Raw genomic sequence first — 15,471 nt, 5'->3', positions numbered from 1 at the left:
TAATTTCGGACGATATTAAAACAAACAGCTATAAATCCACGATTTACTGACATCAAACAAATATTATCTATTTATTTATAAAATAAAATGTATTTACTTTTTATCTTTATTCTAAATAATAGTTACTCAAATTTATATGAGATCCATACAGAGATGAGCAAATTTTGAGACCATATGTAAAATATTAAAACAAACTATTATGTAGAATTTTTGGTGCTGTTATAACTATAGTTTAAGAAATACTTAAATATCTTTATTTTCTTGTTCGTTGTATTGATTTTCATGCAGCCTATTTTTAATTAAAAATTTATTATATTTAAATAATGCTCATCTCAGTTTGACAATATTAAGTGGGCATTTATTTTTATATTTTGGCTTTCTTTTTGAGACAAATACGAATGAAATATACTGCATATTAGAGTTAGCGCTTCCAATATTTATTCTATACTTATTTTAAAATACGTCTTTATAAATTATATAAATTAGCCCACATAATACTTGCATTAACAATATCATATATCTTATAAGAAAAATGTATATACTTTGCTTTAATATAACGTGAGTAACTAAATTACAAATTTTGAAAGCAACCTTTTTTTTTGAAAACAATGCTTTGTTAAAGATGACCAAACCATCAATCACACCTTAATTTATAAATTTGCAAACTCGCCAAAAATTAAATAAAATCATATAGAAAAATATGACATATCTATAATAATATAATTGTATGAAATGAAATATTTTTATTTCACTTTTGAGGAAAATGTCAACATTTAAAATAACAAATAACTGTATTAAAATGTTATGTCAAAGAAAATGAAATAGAAAATATGAAATTTTCAAAGATCTTTTCCATTCATAATGTGAATTGAAAACCGACATTATTCTCAAATCTAAATTATTTGATTTCAGATTAAATTAATTGTTAACTAATTGTATGGAATTAAATTCACATAATTTCTTGTATTTTGGTTATATCTATTGCAAATCTTTATAAGATTCAAGCTGAAAATTAGTTTGAAGTAGGTATTTGGTAAAGGCAATTTGGTGTTCAAGAATGACAATATATACAAATTGCAATAGTTTAGAAAATCACGAAAAGAATAGTTATATATTTTTTATTTATGCTATATAATACATAATGAAAATATTCTTACATACAAGACAACATGATTTAAGGTTTAATCCAACATTGCTGAGCAATCCATTGCAAATAAAATACAAGTTTTCAGATAAAATGTCAAATAATGAAACATAAGTAAATTAATACTACATACACAACCTACTTAAAAACACAAATAATTCATAATTTTATAATATTGTTTAGTGGACGAGGCTAAATTAGATATTTTATAATAGGTATTTTCATTTGAAAAAGCAATAATCGTTTAACAATATTTAGTAGTCAATAGCCCATTCATTTTCCTGTAAAAATGAATCGACAACTTCCTTCATTGTGAAATTCGGTATGAGTTGATCTTGTGTGAGTTTAACTCTAGTTACAGGATCAAAGTGACCAACTCTTTGCAAATGTTCTTCAATATCTTTCCTTTCATATGTAATTCCACTTGGTGTTATAACAGGTTCATTAAGAATTTCAAAGCTGATTTTGCCACATAAGTAGTCAGGTACTTCTCGTTTCTGTTAATCGTAATGGTGAGTATTATAATGATATAATTAACAAAGTTTAATAATTTTACTATACTAACCCTCCTTCTGTCATCAACTTTTTCAAATAAATTATTTAATTCTCTTGCATAATTCTCCTAAAATAAATGTTTGATATAAAATTTTAGAGATAATTCAATCATAATAATGTATACATACACAGTTTTGTTGTATTTCAGAAGACATTTGACTAATATATTCTTCATTATTTCTATTTTCAGATTTCAATTGTTGTATTTTGTTTTCCATATCTTCTTTTATTAACCTATTAAAAATAATTCGTTTTTATTTTTTTTTAATCTTTAGGATTCCATAATAATATGACCATTCTTAATGAAACCTGAATCAACCTCAATGTGTTTGAAAAATTGAAATTTATGTATAATATGGATATTAAAAATTTAGAGCAAAATATCATGTTTCAAAGGAGTTATAGAAAAGATAATGTTAAGTTTCTTTTTTTCACTTTTGAAATAGTATGGAGTTTTATATCAAAATTCAAGTTAGTCTTCAAATGGCTAAAGATGGCTAGGACAAAATATTAACATAAATATATATATATGTATGTAAAACCCAATTTTTAACCTATTTAAATACGACTGTAATTCTATTTCCTGAGCAATCCTCTTCTCTTCTTGAACATTCCACCTCTTTTTTCTAGCTAATCTAATTTGTGAAGCGATATCATCACCAAAATTTAACTTCTGTTCTTTAGCCAAATCGTTTGCTGAAAATCAGAGACCAATGTCAAAAATACTATTATTGTTTTATGATGATTGGTTTCATAATATGCAACCTCTTTGTAAATGCTTAATTGCTTCGTCATATAATTCTAATTCTAGTAAAGCCTGTCCGAGAAAAAAGTGTCCTTTTATTAAATTAGAGTCCATATCCAAGGCACGTCTGCAGTCTTGGCAAGATGCATCCCATCTCTTAAGTTTCAAGTGACACAAAGCACGATTTGTAAAATATGTTGCCATATTTGGATTTTTAATCTGTAAGATATAGTTTAAAACGGTTTCATATTATCTATTTGAGCATAATGTCGATATGAATTTAATACTTAATTACTTAATACTTTAATGAGAGTTTAAAACAAGAGTTATTTTATGCAGATTGACCAACTAATATTGCAACAAAGGTGTCAAATGTCAAATGAAATCATTCTGTTTGTATAAGATACAACTAACAAATAATAAAATACATGATTCAAAAATTGATTATTTAATCACTACATCAAGATAGAAATTTCGTGTAGAAAAAATCTTACAATAGCCTTTGAGTAACAATTGGCCGCATCTTCATATTTTCGCTGACTAAACATACGATTTCCCTGATCTTTTAATTCTTGATCTGTCAGATTAGCGGTTGAATACATGTGCTTACTCATTTTTATACTAATACTTTTAAATTATGTATCTTATTGCGCACTATATAATTTTATTTTTAATTTCACTTGCAAATACAGAAATAAACAAACTATTGTAGTGTGACCAATGCTGTTATCTGTCAGTTTGTCTTAAGATGTGCAAAGTGCAAGTACGTCTAGGTACGGCAACATTAGAAAGAAAAATTAACTGATTTTCTCATTGACAAATTTGAATGTTCTGTTTTTTGTGAACATCTATTATGAACTTTCAAAAATTAAGCTTAAAGTAAATAAAGGAACCAAAATTATATATATATATATATATATATATATATATATATATATATATAAATATATATAATATGATACATGAGTTTTTACGTATTTTGTCTCTGCACATATTTTCCACAAGATATGTTCCAGATTCTTTGTATTTCATATAGATCAATTAAATTAATAATAATTTTTTTCTGAACACATTATCGAACGTCAATATTTTTGACTTGTATGAATATATGTGTATACTCTTTTTTTTTGTATGTTTATAAATATATATTTTATTAATAATATGACTATTCATTAGATATTGACCAGAACTTAGTTTAATAAATTATTACCAGATAACGCTAATTAACTAATTAACTAAGTTAGCAGGTATCGCTAATTATCTACGTTCCTGCATAACGATAATTGTTATCTCTCCTCAGTGTCGAAGTTATTGTAAATGGCTCCTGTCACACCATAAACTCCATTGTTTTGTTCATATGTCAATATAAATTATTTTTTAATTACATGCAGTATTTTATTTATTGTATTTTTTTAGTTTTTATAAAAGCAATTTAGGCAGGATAAGCTGTGCGACGGAGCGTCTTCTCGAAACTACAATTGCAGGGATCAATAATCGACAACGCGCCTGGTGGGTCCCCCGTTCAATACGTTTTATTACTCTTTAGAATTATACGTGCATATTTGTTGAATTGATTTCAATTGGCTCAACAAGACAAAATTCGTATCGTCGCATACGTATTATTATTTTTAGTATTATGTGTACGGGCAAACGTTGCGTTGCACACATGACGGAAGCAATAAAGCAGCGTCAGGGGCGCCTTTGCAATGCAGCTGAATGTCGGTACTGATGGGGCGTCGAAAAAGTGTGCAGCGGGAATATTAAATCATTGTGTTGATATCGATCAATTAGTCTTGAAAAGAGAGAAATGCGTAGCTGGTTTCAGTGATATATGTTTACAGTCGGCGCAGCGGCCTTCGGAAGTAGCGCAGATCTTCCGGAAGAATCATACTGGCCCAATCTTTGATCCGGGCGGGGAAGATCGGGATAACGCTAGTTCGAGCTGCAACTGTGGACTGGGAGTGCAACGCGACACGGGACGGCTTCGTTGGTGTCCGGGAAGCAGGTTACCAATTCGCATTTCATTTTCTTTTCTGTTATTAAATTTTATAGATAAGAGCAAATTTTCCAAGATTTGAATTCTTGTAGAAATGTATTTAAAAGTGTCATAGCATTTTTTTTAAATTGTAAACGCAGTGTCACATAATCGATAATTTTATTTTATTATAAATTAAATAATTCATTATGAATGCGAGCTAGGTGGAGTCGTTTGTTATTCGTGATTCCTGCCGCTTTGCTGCCATTGCTGGGCTTGTTTGTACTCTTATCTAGGTATTATGTTTTGATAAATTAAATCAATATATGTACTAAGTTTAATTTTTTTTTCTGGAATTGTTGCAAAGTTATAAATTAAAAATGAAACAAATAATATGATCCAGTTTGGGTGCGGTGGGGGCGGGCGACAGTTTACTAACCAGGAGAGGATCAGGCGCTCCCATGCAACGCCGAGATAGCTGCACCGCGGTTCGATACGGTCTTCCTGAACACTTGGAGGCGGAGGAACGAGAAGTATTAAGTGATCTACGAACTTCATTTATACCGCCGGAGTCAGTTGTCCCGCCGAATTGTGTGGTCGGCAGGTCAATTAGATCGAAAAGGCTATCTTGCACCGAAGGTAAAAATAATATTTATATATTTAGTAAAAATTAAGGATTTTCTATTTGAATATTAAGCTTAACTATAATTTAATATAACTATATTTAATATTACATGAGAGTTATATGAAAATAAATATGAGATTGAAAGCAATATAAGGTTGGGTAATATTAAATTGTAGGAAAATGCGATTTATCTTCGCGTCGCACAAGGTTTATTGGAAATCTATCCACTGATATCACAATTTGGGCTAATACTTCATACGGTGATAATCCGATATTAAAATTGCATAAAGTCAGTAACTTTACATTGGAAAATGATGAACCTTTAGCATCTGATGGAAATCCTAAATATAATACTGAACACAAACTGGAAAAAAGAGATGATTATGCACAAGATATTGAAAGTTCCGGAGATGTTGAATTTGACGTGCACTCGCCAAACAAATCAGGTGTTGCTGAAATTCAGTTACCTTGGAAAATCACATCTCTTGGAAAGGATGCTCGGCCTATAAGTAATATATAGAAAGCTGCGTATTTATTAATAATTGTAACTAATACAAATCCATTTATTTAACAGCTGACGATGATTTTAAACAAAGTCAACAATTTGAACTAGAGAATGCTGAGCTACTCGAATCTCCACCAGCACTTGCTCCACATGCAGTTTGGCGTGGACAAGGTTCTCCAGAATATATAAGAAGCGCTCAAGCCGAAGCCATGAAACGATACATGGATCCCACCGCTGATCCATGCATAGATTTTTATCAACATGCATGTGGAAACTGGGAGCGCTATAATCCTATACCGCCTGACAAAGCGGGGTATGCATTATGCATATATGTAAAAACTTACATGCACATTTTTTCGGTTCAAATTTTCTAATTGAAATATATTTAAAAACATATCGGCAATCAAACTATTTTTAACAAAAATTCGAGACAATCCGGGACAAAATACCTAAAACCGGGGCAAATATTGCTTTTAGAAAAAACCGGGAGGCAAAGCGGAAAATCGGGACGTATGGTCACCTTAATATATCTATTAATTATTACTCATTACAGTGTCATGCTTTAAAAAAATCCTGAATTAAATACTATGCATCTTTATAACTTTTAACACATTTTATTATTTTATTATGGTTCTACTTTTTTCCACAGATATGATACATTTGAGATGCTTCGCGAAAGCCTTGACCAAGTTCTTAGAGAACTTCTAGTTGAAGTGCCCAAAACGACTACTAAATTTACAAATTACGATTCAGTAAAAAGCTCTGACAGTAACCCTGATATGCAAGTACGCCATTTACGCCACGTACGACGTAATTATCAACAAAATCCATTTCAAAAGCATAGACATCACAAACATCATCAACGAAAACCAAACATAACTAAAGAAAGAAAAGAAGGAAATGTAAGATTTGAATTATTAAAATTGAAAAATTTAATAAATAATATAGAATATATCTATTTATATTGTAATAATGTATTATTTACATTTCAATTTTGCACATGGAGGATGAAGATTCGGATATATACAATGATTCCAAGCTAGAAAGCAAAGATAGATCAATAATTGATTTACTACGCAGATTTCGGGGACAAGATTTCAAACGAGGTACTCGATCAGATCACAAAAGTCGAGGAGGATTATTCAATTTACGTCAAGTTTTATTGATTAGACGAATACGTTCGATGCTGGGTGCAAGAAAGCAACACAAGCGCCAGAACTTAAAAAGGAATGAAGATAAATCATTTTTAACTGAAACCGAGTCTGAATTCATCAGCTCTGAGAAGATTAAAGTTTTGAATAAAGAATATAATGTTGAGAGCGTTCAAACCAATACTGAAAGGAATAATCATAAAAAAAAAACGGCTGAAGATTATAACAATTTAGGCCGTGGGGATGACGAATACGAAGATCCTGCTGGTTATATTACAACTAGTAAGCCTGGAACAAATGTTAATACTACTAAAAATTCTGTAACATCAAATTCTATAAAACATTACAATATTGGTAAGTAGCAAGTATTCGGATTATAAAAAATACACATTTTATAAATCTTTTAATACATTATAATCCTCTCAATAGATTGCGATGAACATGATGCTGTATACAAAGCACGAGCCTTGTACGAATCATGTATGAATTACGCAGTTTTGAAGCGTCGTGGAAATAGTCCACTTCTAGATCTGTTAGATAAATTAGGTGGATGGCCGGCTATAAATCCTAACTGGAATGAAAAAGGATTTGATTGGTTGCAATTAACAGCACAATTAAGAATGTATAATAATGATATTCTTATTGCTGAATGGGTTGGGCCAGATATAAAAAACAGTGACGAATATGTGATACAGTTTGATCAAACAAGTTTAGGTATTAGTTGATTTCTTAAATTTTTCTTTATTGAAATTGAAGTGAAACAAATACCAACAGGTCTTCCTACTAGAGATTATTATCTGGAATCCATTAACATACCATATCTGAATGCATATAGAGAATACATGCTGACTATTACGACATTGCTTGGTGCTAATCCAGCGAATGTGTCTTGCATTGTAGAAGAAATCCTAGATTTTGAGACCAAGTAGGTACTATAATTATATATTATGATTTATTTATCAAAATGTGGCTTTATACCAAATCTATAAATATCTAATATAATTTGTGTATAGACTTGCACAAATAACTACCGCACCGGAAGATAGACGCAACGTTTCTGTTCTTTACCAGCGTCTGTCCATTGGCAGGTTGAAACAATTAGTTCCACAAATTGACTGGATTAGGTAACCCTCTTGGTACATACAGTTTTTTTTAAATCTAATTTGATACAGCGATCTAATTTCATTCGATTAAATTATAGTGAAAAATGAGCTTTAATTTTGATTAATATTTTGTACGAACTCTTTAGTTAACAAGTTAGACTTGTAAACTAGTATGTATTAAGAAAAATGAACATAGGGAGCCAAGATTTTTTCTTTAACATCTAATTATTACATTCTATATAAACGAAAATTATTTCTACTTATATTCTGGTATTATTTTCAGGTATCTGAACATTGTACTAGAACGACCTATAAACCCCAACGAAACTGTGGTGATGTTTGCTTTAGGTTATATGCAGGTGAACAAGTTTTAGTTTTTACTAATATTCAAAATTTCAAAAAAATTGATTGACACGAATGAATTGACAATTTCGGACTAATATAAAAATATTAATGTAGTTATCAATATTTTGAGCATGCATATATCTATCTCAATTCTTAGATCCTAGATAATAATAATATAGATAATTTATAAACATTGTCAGGTGAGTTTTTTTTCGATTCGTATTAGGATCTGGTACGGCTACTCGCAAGATCTGATGCGCGTACTGTTTCTAATTACTTGATGTGGCGGTTTGTGCGACATCGTGTCAATAATTTGGATGATCGTTTCCAACCAGCAAAACAGAAATTTTACTATGTTCTTTTCGGTCGTGAACAATCACCGCCACGATGGAAAAATTGCGTTTCGCAGGTATTGTTAACAATTTAAAAAAAAATTAAAGGAATATAATAAATATATTACTGTATCAAAATATTTTATACTAGGTGAACACCAACATGGGAATGGCTCTGGGATCTTTATTTGTTAGAAAATATTTTGATTATACTAGCAAGAATGATACTACAGTAATGACGTCAGAGATTCAACAAAGTTTTAGAGAATTGTTATACAAAACCGATTGGATTGATAATCAAACAAAGCGCTTGGCTGCCGAAAAAGTGAACGCTATTATTTTGAGAATTGGCTATCCTGACTATGTATTAGAACCCGAAACTCTCAACGATAAATACAAGGATGTTAATATCGATAAAGGAAAATATTTTGAAAACACACTAGAAATTTTAACACACCTCACACGGGCAGAACAATCTCGGTAACTATGATAGAAACTAAAATTAACATCAAAAACAATCACTACGATAATGGCGTATGTATTAGGAATATCAATTCGATCCCACCCACGACTAGCTTGGTAGTGACATCGATTTTCACTTGGAAATATAGAGAACAATATGTTACCAAGTGAAAATAACCCTTGTCCAGCATTTCTGCATAAAAAATCATCAGTATTACAGGAATTGCTCTCGCATAGAATTGGGACAACTGTTTGGGTTGCCATATAAAAAATTCACGTTAGTTATAGTTAAGGGGGTATTCTAGTGTAGAAATTTAAAAAAAATCGATTTTTTTTATTTCATATTTTCAAAGTTTAACTATCTAAGAATATGGGTACGAGAAGGTATTTGAAAATTTTAATTATTTTCGAAGATATAGGCATTTCACTGACTCGGTCACCATACTAGTTTGGCTTCACGCAAAACTTTAAATGCGTTTTTCTCAAAACTTACTTTTTCAGTGCTCTTGTCACGATTTCTGGAGTTCTACTCGACCAATTTATTTGAAATTTTCAGAGAGTCTTGTTTATAGATCTATCTACAGTCTGAACTAGAATCATCCCAAAATTCCTATTTTTACTATTTTTAAAAAATTCGAGAAACTCAAAAAAAACAGTAAAAAAACCTTTTTTTTTTCAAACAGTCGCCAATTTGTGAAAAAAAAAAGTATTTTACTCATCGCTAGTTCAGCCGATTGCGACATCATTGTAGAAATCTTTTTATTTTTGCATTTCCGATGGCTAGGAGGGCTGAAATCATGTCAAGACTGAGGTCCCAATTTTTTGAGACCACCCACTTTATCAGCTGGCAGTTTTTACAATTTTCAACTTTTTTATTTTTTAATTTTTGTTCTATATTTTAATAATATTAATAAACAAGTAGTAAAAAAATGGATAGAAGAAACATTCAATGCTTTCTTTTACGACACTTTAAAAATGACCTAAAATTCATCGCTCTACACTAGAATACCCCCTTAAGTCATCACAACAGCTTATAGGACCCTTAAATTCTGATCGCTCTTTCAAAAATATAAAAAAGAAAAAATTATGAATAGATTAGGTTATAATAGAGTAAATAAAATAAAAATCGTAAGTGCTTACTATATTAATTACTTTTATAAATAGATATTCATACACTTATTATGTATATTATTAGTTCTTCTGATCGGTTTTTGTTTTATTTTAGACTTGGTCAACTCGTAAACAAGACAGTGTGGCACACAGCTCCAGCAGTTGTTAATGCCTACTATAGTCGAAATAAAAATCAAATAATGTTTCCGGCTGGAATTTTACAGCCTCCATTTTATCATCGATATTTTCCACGGTCTCTTAATTACGGTGGCATAGGTGTCGTCATCGGCCACGAACTAACTCACGGTTTTGATGACAAGGGAAGGCTGTTTGATAAAGAAGGAAATTTACACAAGTAAGTGAAGAACTAATTTTAATCTATGCAAGTTTTAATTCATATGCGATTATATATCACAGATTCATATAAGTGAAAACGAAATATCAATTAAGCGGCATATGATGATTTTCCAAATTTGCGATAACACTTCCGTTGCTATTAGAATCTTCGACTTGTTTTCATTGACCTTGTACATTGACCATTTGCTATTATACATAATTGATTAAACTAATTACATATATCATCCGATTTATATAATATCCTTATTAGCTTCAATAAATTCAATATTATTATGAATATACATAATATATATATTATATATACAGGGTGCTTCAAAAAAATGTATACACATTTTGAACTTCCATAGAAAATTTATTTACCGTTCTACAAAGTTAAATTTTAGGAAAATAGAAAGCTGAAAGTTCAATGTAAATGAAACATAAATAACAAGTGTTAATACTGTTCAAATTAGTGACCCGCAGCATCAATACAATTCTGAGTACGAGTCACCACATCATATCAAAACGTCCAATGAGATTTCTCTACACACTGCTTGAATCTCATTCCAAAGAATGTCTAGGTTACGTGGTTTACGTTTGTATACCTCATTTTTTACTGTGCCCCACAAGAATAAATCCAGTGGTGTAAGGTCTGGAGAGCGTGCTGGAAACTCGATTGGCCCCCTGCGTCCTATATATACTGGCCCGACAAATTTTGATCCAGGTAAGTACGTCCCTGTGATAGTGCGGGGCTAAATGATGCTACCCATAAATCCCGGTTCACGTTTCACCATCTCCTGAATCCATTCACAAAATTGCAACCTTGTGATGTACAGAATCAGTGGTGACTCGTACTCAGAATTGTATTGATGCTGCAGGTCACCAATTTGAACAGTATTAACATTTGTTATTTATGTTTCATTTACATTGGGGGGGCCAATGGAGGCGAAATCGATTAGAGCGTGGGCTAGCACCAACTAGACCCAAGTTCGCTGGTTCGATTCCCGCTACCGCCACGCCTGACATCAGGCAACTTTGATGTCAAATTAACACTTGGGGTTATAGATCACAATATAATTCCAAGTGGAAATCGTCCGTCGTGGACATAGTTGCATCATACAATCATATGCACACTATTAGACGTAAGAGCTAATATATAAAAACCCCACACATAGGAGAAGGATGAACCGATGGGTTGCTCCTCATATCAATACCTTAGGTCATAAGTCATACACAAAACAGCTTATAGAACAATAATAAAGAGTTCTGATTGCTGTGGAAACAATAAAAAAACACATACATTGGACTTTCAGCTTTCTATTTTTCTGAAATTTAACTTTGTAGAACGGTAAATAAAGTTTCTATGGAATTTCAAAGTGTGTATATATTTTTTTGAAGCACCCTGTATATACATAATATTAGATTAGATTATAGTTAACTTCGACTTCAAATAATGAGTGATATTTGGACTCCTTTGATATTAGACCACTATTTTTTTGTCATAATTTGGTAATCTGTTGGGCTCTGTATTTTATTACATATTATATTTTATTGGTATATATATATATATATATATATAATATTTAGACAAGTCCTGGATTTTTTCAATAAATTGATATATATTTCTTCTCCGAATAATACATCCAATAAATAAAATACAATTTGTTTTTTGCAGATGTTTAATTACGACGTTTTAGAACTAGATACATTCCATCGTCAGGTTTTTTCTGCCAAAAACAATTTTTTATATAGACTAACACTATTACTGACGAAAAATACAAAATATTTAGTAAGAAAATATTATAAAAGTAGTATAAAAGTAAAATATATATATATATATATATATATATATATATATATATATATAAATATATTGTAGTTATATTCAATGCAGCACGCGATTCTTCATCAATCCTTATTTGAATAATATAATTGAATGGTGATTAAGTAATCTATTTTACATTTTTTTAAATTTCTTTATCTTGTTTCGCATGGTTCGAACCGGATTTGATGTCACCTATTAATGTTTATCAAAAAGTTGTGCAATTAAGTGTTGGGAAAAATATCAATCATGTAAAATAAACTCGAACACGTTTTTGTAACGTGCTCATATCACAAATTAGAAATATATGGAAAATTTAATTTATAAGTAATACTTTCAATATGCATGATCTTGTTACAACTTGTAACAATATATTAGAACTTGAATTTTACTTGTTTTTTTTTGGTTCTATAGTATTATGCTTCTATAGCAATTCTATAGTATTATGCTCTCAAATGAAAATAGACTCTTAGCCGGCTGTATCCGATGAAAAGTCAGCAGTATTTGAGTTATTTTAATAATAAATTCATCATGAAAAGTACAACTAAGTTATAGGACATTAAGTTCCGATTTCTGTTAATAATATATGTATACATAAAAAATGTTCTATTCTGCGTCGCGCATTTCTGGGATTACCGCAGACAATTATATCTTTGAAGTATAATTCTAATAAGATTCAATAATAGTTATAATTTGCATAATAAGATTGTGAAGCAACGTAAAATGTTTATCGATTACATATTTCTCAATCGTTTAATAAACATGAACTAATTCAGGGTCATTTTGCAAACATTTTTGCGTAAGGTCATAGAGCTATCGCAGTATTTGTTACGTAATTTATAAATTGCGCGAAATAAATTTAGCAAATCATTGTTATAAGTACTGTTAAATTTAAATTCAAAGTATTCGAAACGATTAGATGTATGTTTTATTTATATTATACACATAAATATTTGCTTTTAATATACGATCTTTATTGAATCAATCATTTATTTATTGAGTAACATTATTTTATCTCCTATTCTGGGAAAAGATAAAATTAGAACTCTAAGTAAGTATAATAATGTACTGTCATGAGTAAAGTTTGCAATTAACTAGTAAACGATTAAGATTGATTTCATGAGAAAATATATCAAAAATATATTTACATTAATGTAATGTAATGCAATCCTAAATGCACGACTAGAACTTTTTTATTCGATACATAAATAAGTAAATTTGATTTATGAGTTTAAATGTGATGCATTAGAATGATATGACGCAGATCTTAATTTAACAAACAAAAGCATTGACATCAGAAAGAAGATAATGACGTTATATAAATATATTACCAAAACTTTATCTTATTTTTGATATCGATGCATTTGTTTATTAAAATTAAGATCTGCGTGAAACAAATAATGGACCAAGTTATATGCATACACAAATGTATGCATATAACAAATGTATGCATATAACGGTTAGATTTGAGATAATTGCCTTATATATATATATATATATATATATATATATATATATATAATACTTAATGAAAAAAAAATTTAGCTGATGTGTATTACTTGGCTCACTCAGAGGTTCGTTGGGTTAGTTAGGTAGTTATTTTTCATAATGTTGGGTTTAGTATAGTTATTTCAAAACTCATTGCTCGCTTTTATTACATTGTTGACTATTTAATACATATGTTATTCATATTGTTATAAAAACCGATTTGTTTCATTTTGCATATGAGTAGAACGAATATTAAATGTTAAATATGAATAACACAACACTCAAATTTTTACGATTTTTCAAGTAAAGATCTGAGTGTTGTGTTGTTCATATTTATGTATGTATATAAGTAAATTTTGATAAGAATTATCACGAAGGCAAAAGCTATGTTTCTTAAATATTCATATGTGTGTGTATGTGTCTAATTAGAAATACTGGTTTTATATTCGATTTCAAGTAACCATCTGCATATCATTGTTTTCGATGAATTGAGCATATCAACCGTTATTCAACCTCTGACCCTTTAATGATAATAAATTTAATGAAACCAGTTCAATTCAGTTTTACAGAACTTTGAATTTCATAATCGTATAATAATTATTTTTGTAGTGTATTATTGAAAACCATGTTGTAAAATTAATTTAAACTTAAGAATATGATACATTCGTAGTGTATCATTTCTCATATTTCAATTTCATACTATTGTACCTTGAATATTAATTAATCAGAACTTAATAGTACCATAAGATTGTTGAAATGTCTTCCTAAAAGCTAGGGTTCAAAAAGCAATCCAATAGTTGGCATAGGCATATTTCCCTTTGATGAATTGATTATGATATTATGCTGACTTTTTTGTGACGATAACACTGATTCTTGATATCAGGATGTACAATAGCTCTAGTCACTAATCTATAAGAAAGCCATATATACAGGGTATCCCAGAACTAAACAGGATGTCAAGCGAAAAGGTGATAGTATTGATCATAACTGTCATAAAAAATAAATTATCATTTACAAGTTTTGTTAGTTTAAGTGCAATCTAGAGCTTTGGCGAAAATGTGACTATTATTGGTTATTGTGATTAATCTTTATTAATTTTGTTCATTTGAGCTCTTGATCTGTAATCGTAAATAACTTTTCTGAGACCACCGTCAAAAATAATAATACAATCGCCTAAACTGTAAATTTAAAATTTTCGAAATTTTAATTTTACCTCAGCTTTAAGTTGCAGTTCGTAATTTTCATACTACTTCAGACAATTTGTTTTAATGAGAGTTATTATCAATACTATCACTATCACCTTTGTTAGTACATCAAAAATTTTATTTGAAATGTTTGCGGTAATTTTTTTTCGTCATTATAAGTTTTTTTCAGAAATGTATTATTCTTTTAGTGTGAAAACTAATAATAATACAACGATATGAATATTTACTTAATAAATCGATATTTCAGATGGTGGAGTGAAAAATCAATAGATGCTTTCCACGAAAGAGCGCAATGTTTAATCGATCAATATAGTAATTACACTGTTCCAGAAGTCGATTTGCAAATAGACGGTTTTAATACTCAGGTCAGTGACCGTTATTAACTTTCTAGCATTTTACAATTTATGTAGCTAAGTTCTACTTTCATATTTATCTTACGATTTGCTACTGCTCCTTTCAATGAGAAAAATTCGCTACATGCTAACAAGTTGAAACCATTTTAAAGTAGTGTTCCAATAATTACATCTTAATTTTGATTAGGGAGAAAATATAGCTGATAATGGAGGTA

The 15,471-nt window shown here is 29.8% G+C and overlaps 2 protein-coding genes across 2 annotated transcripts in view; one reads left to right on the top strand and one right to left on the bottom strand.

Moving 5' to 3' along the window:
- Positions 1-1,383: 1,383 nt before the first annotated feature.
- On the bottom strand, positions 1,384-3,170 carry LOC113372799 (E3 ubiquitin-protein ligase CHIP-like). Its single transcript, XM_026613141.1, has 6 exons — positions 2,939-3,170; positions 2,465-2,663; positions 2,254-2,395; positions 1,828-1,933; positions 1,710-1,766; positions 1,384-1,641 (listed from the first exon to the last, which is right to left on the bottom strand). Exons 1-6 carry the CDS (start codon positions 3,056-3,058, stop codon positions 1,399-1,401), a joined length of 867 nt encoding a protein of 288 aa, XP_026468926.1. The 5' UTR covers positions 3,059-3,170; the 3' UTR covers positions 1,384-1,398.
- A 980-nt stretch (positions 3,171-4,150) lies between these two features.
- The window catches only part of LOC113373643 (neprilysin-4-like), a 13,282-nt gene continuing 1,961 nt past the window's right edge, over positions 4,151-15,471 (top strand). The window contains exons 1-16 of the mRNA XM_026613928.1: positions 4,151-4,449; positions 4,644-4,715; positions 4,823-5,058; positions 5,221-5,553; positions 5,619-5,871; positions 6,196-6,451; positions 6,556-7,054; positions 7,130-7,414; positions 7,475-7,625; positions 7,714-7,824; positions 8,087-8,162; positions 8,375-8,557; positions 8,632-8,960; positions 10,168-10,407; positions 15,151-15,268; positions 15,444-15,468. Of these exons, the coding sequence (XP_026469713.1) occupies positions 4,151-4,449; positions 4,644-4,715; positions 4,823-5,058; positions 5,221-5,553; positions 5,619-5,871; positions 6,196-6,451; positions 6,556-7,054; positions 7,130-7,414; positions 7,475-7,625; positions 7,714-7,824; positions 8,087-8,162; positions 8,375-8,557; positions 8,632-8,960; positions 10,168-10,407; positions 15,151-15,268; positions 15,444-15,468 (3,466 nt within the window). The remainder of the gene's footprint in view (positions 4,450-4,643; positions 4,716-4,822; positions 5,059-5,220; positions 5,554-5,618; positions 5,872-6,195; positions 6,452-6,555; positions 7,055-7,129; positions 7,415-7,474; positions 7,626-7,713; positions 7,825-8,086; positions 8,163-8,374; positions 8,558-8,631; positions 8,961-10,167; positions 10,408-15,150; positions 15,269-15,443; positions 15,469-15,471) is intronic.

This window comes from Ctenocephalides felis, unplaced genomic scaffold (assembly GCF_003426905.1).
Source record: "Ctenocephalides felis isolate EL2017-DRISC unplaced genomic scaffold, ASM342690v1 CF-g0.4_SCAFFOLD_01604, whole genome shotgun sequence".
Taxonomy (NCBI): domain Eukaryota; kingdom Metazoa; phylum Arthropoda; class Insecta; order Siphonaptera; family Pulicidae; genus Ctenocephalides; species Ctenocephalides felis.
This window is presented reverse-complemented; position numbering and strand designations above follow the sequence as displayed.

Excerpts from the sequence above, each read along its gene's own strand:
- LOC113372799 (XM_026613141.1), bottom strand. The coding sequence starts at position 3,058 with ATGAGTAAGCACATGTATTCAACCGCTAATCTGACAGATCAAGAATTA. Across the intron at positions 1,767-1,827 it reads CTGAAATACAACAAAACTGT|GAGAATTATGCAAGAGAATT; the intron begins GTATGTATACAT and ends CATTTATTTTAG. Across the intron at positions 1,642-1,709 it reads AAGTTGATGACAGAAGGAGG|AAACGAGAAGTACCTGACTA; the intron begins GTTAGTATAGTA and ends TACGATTAACAG.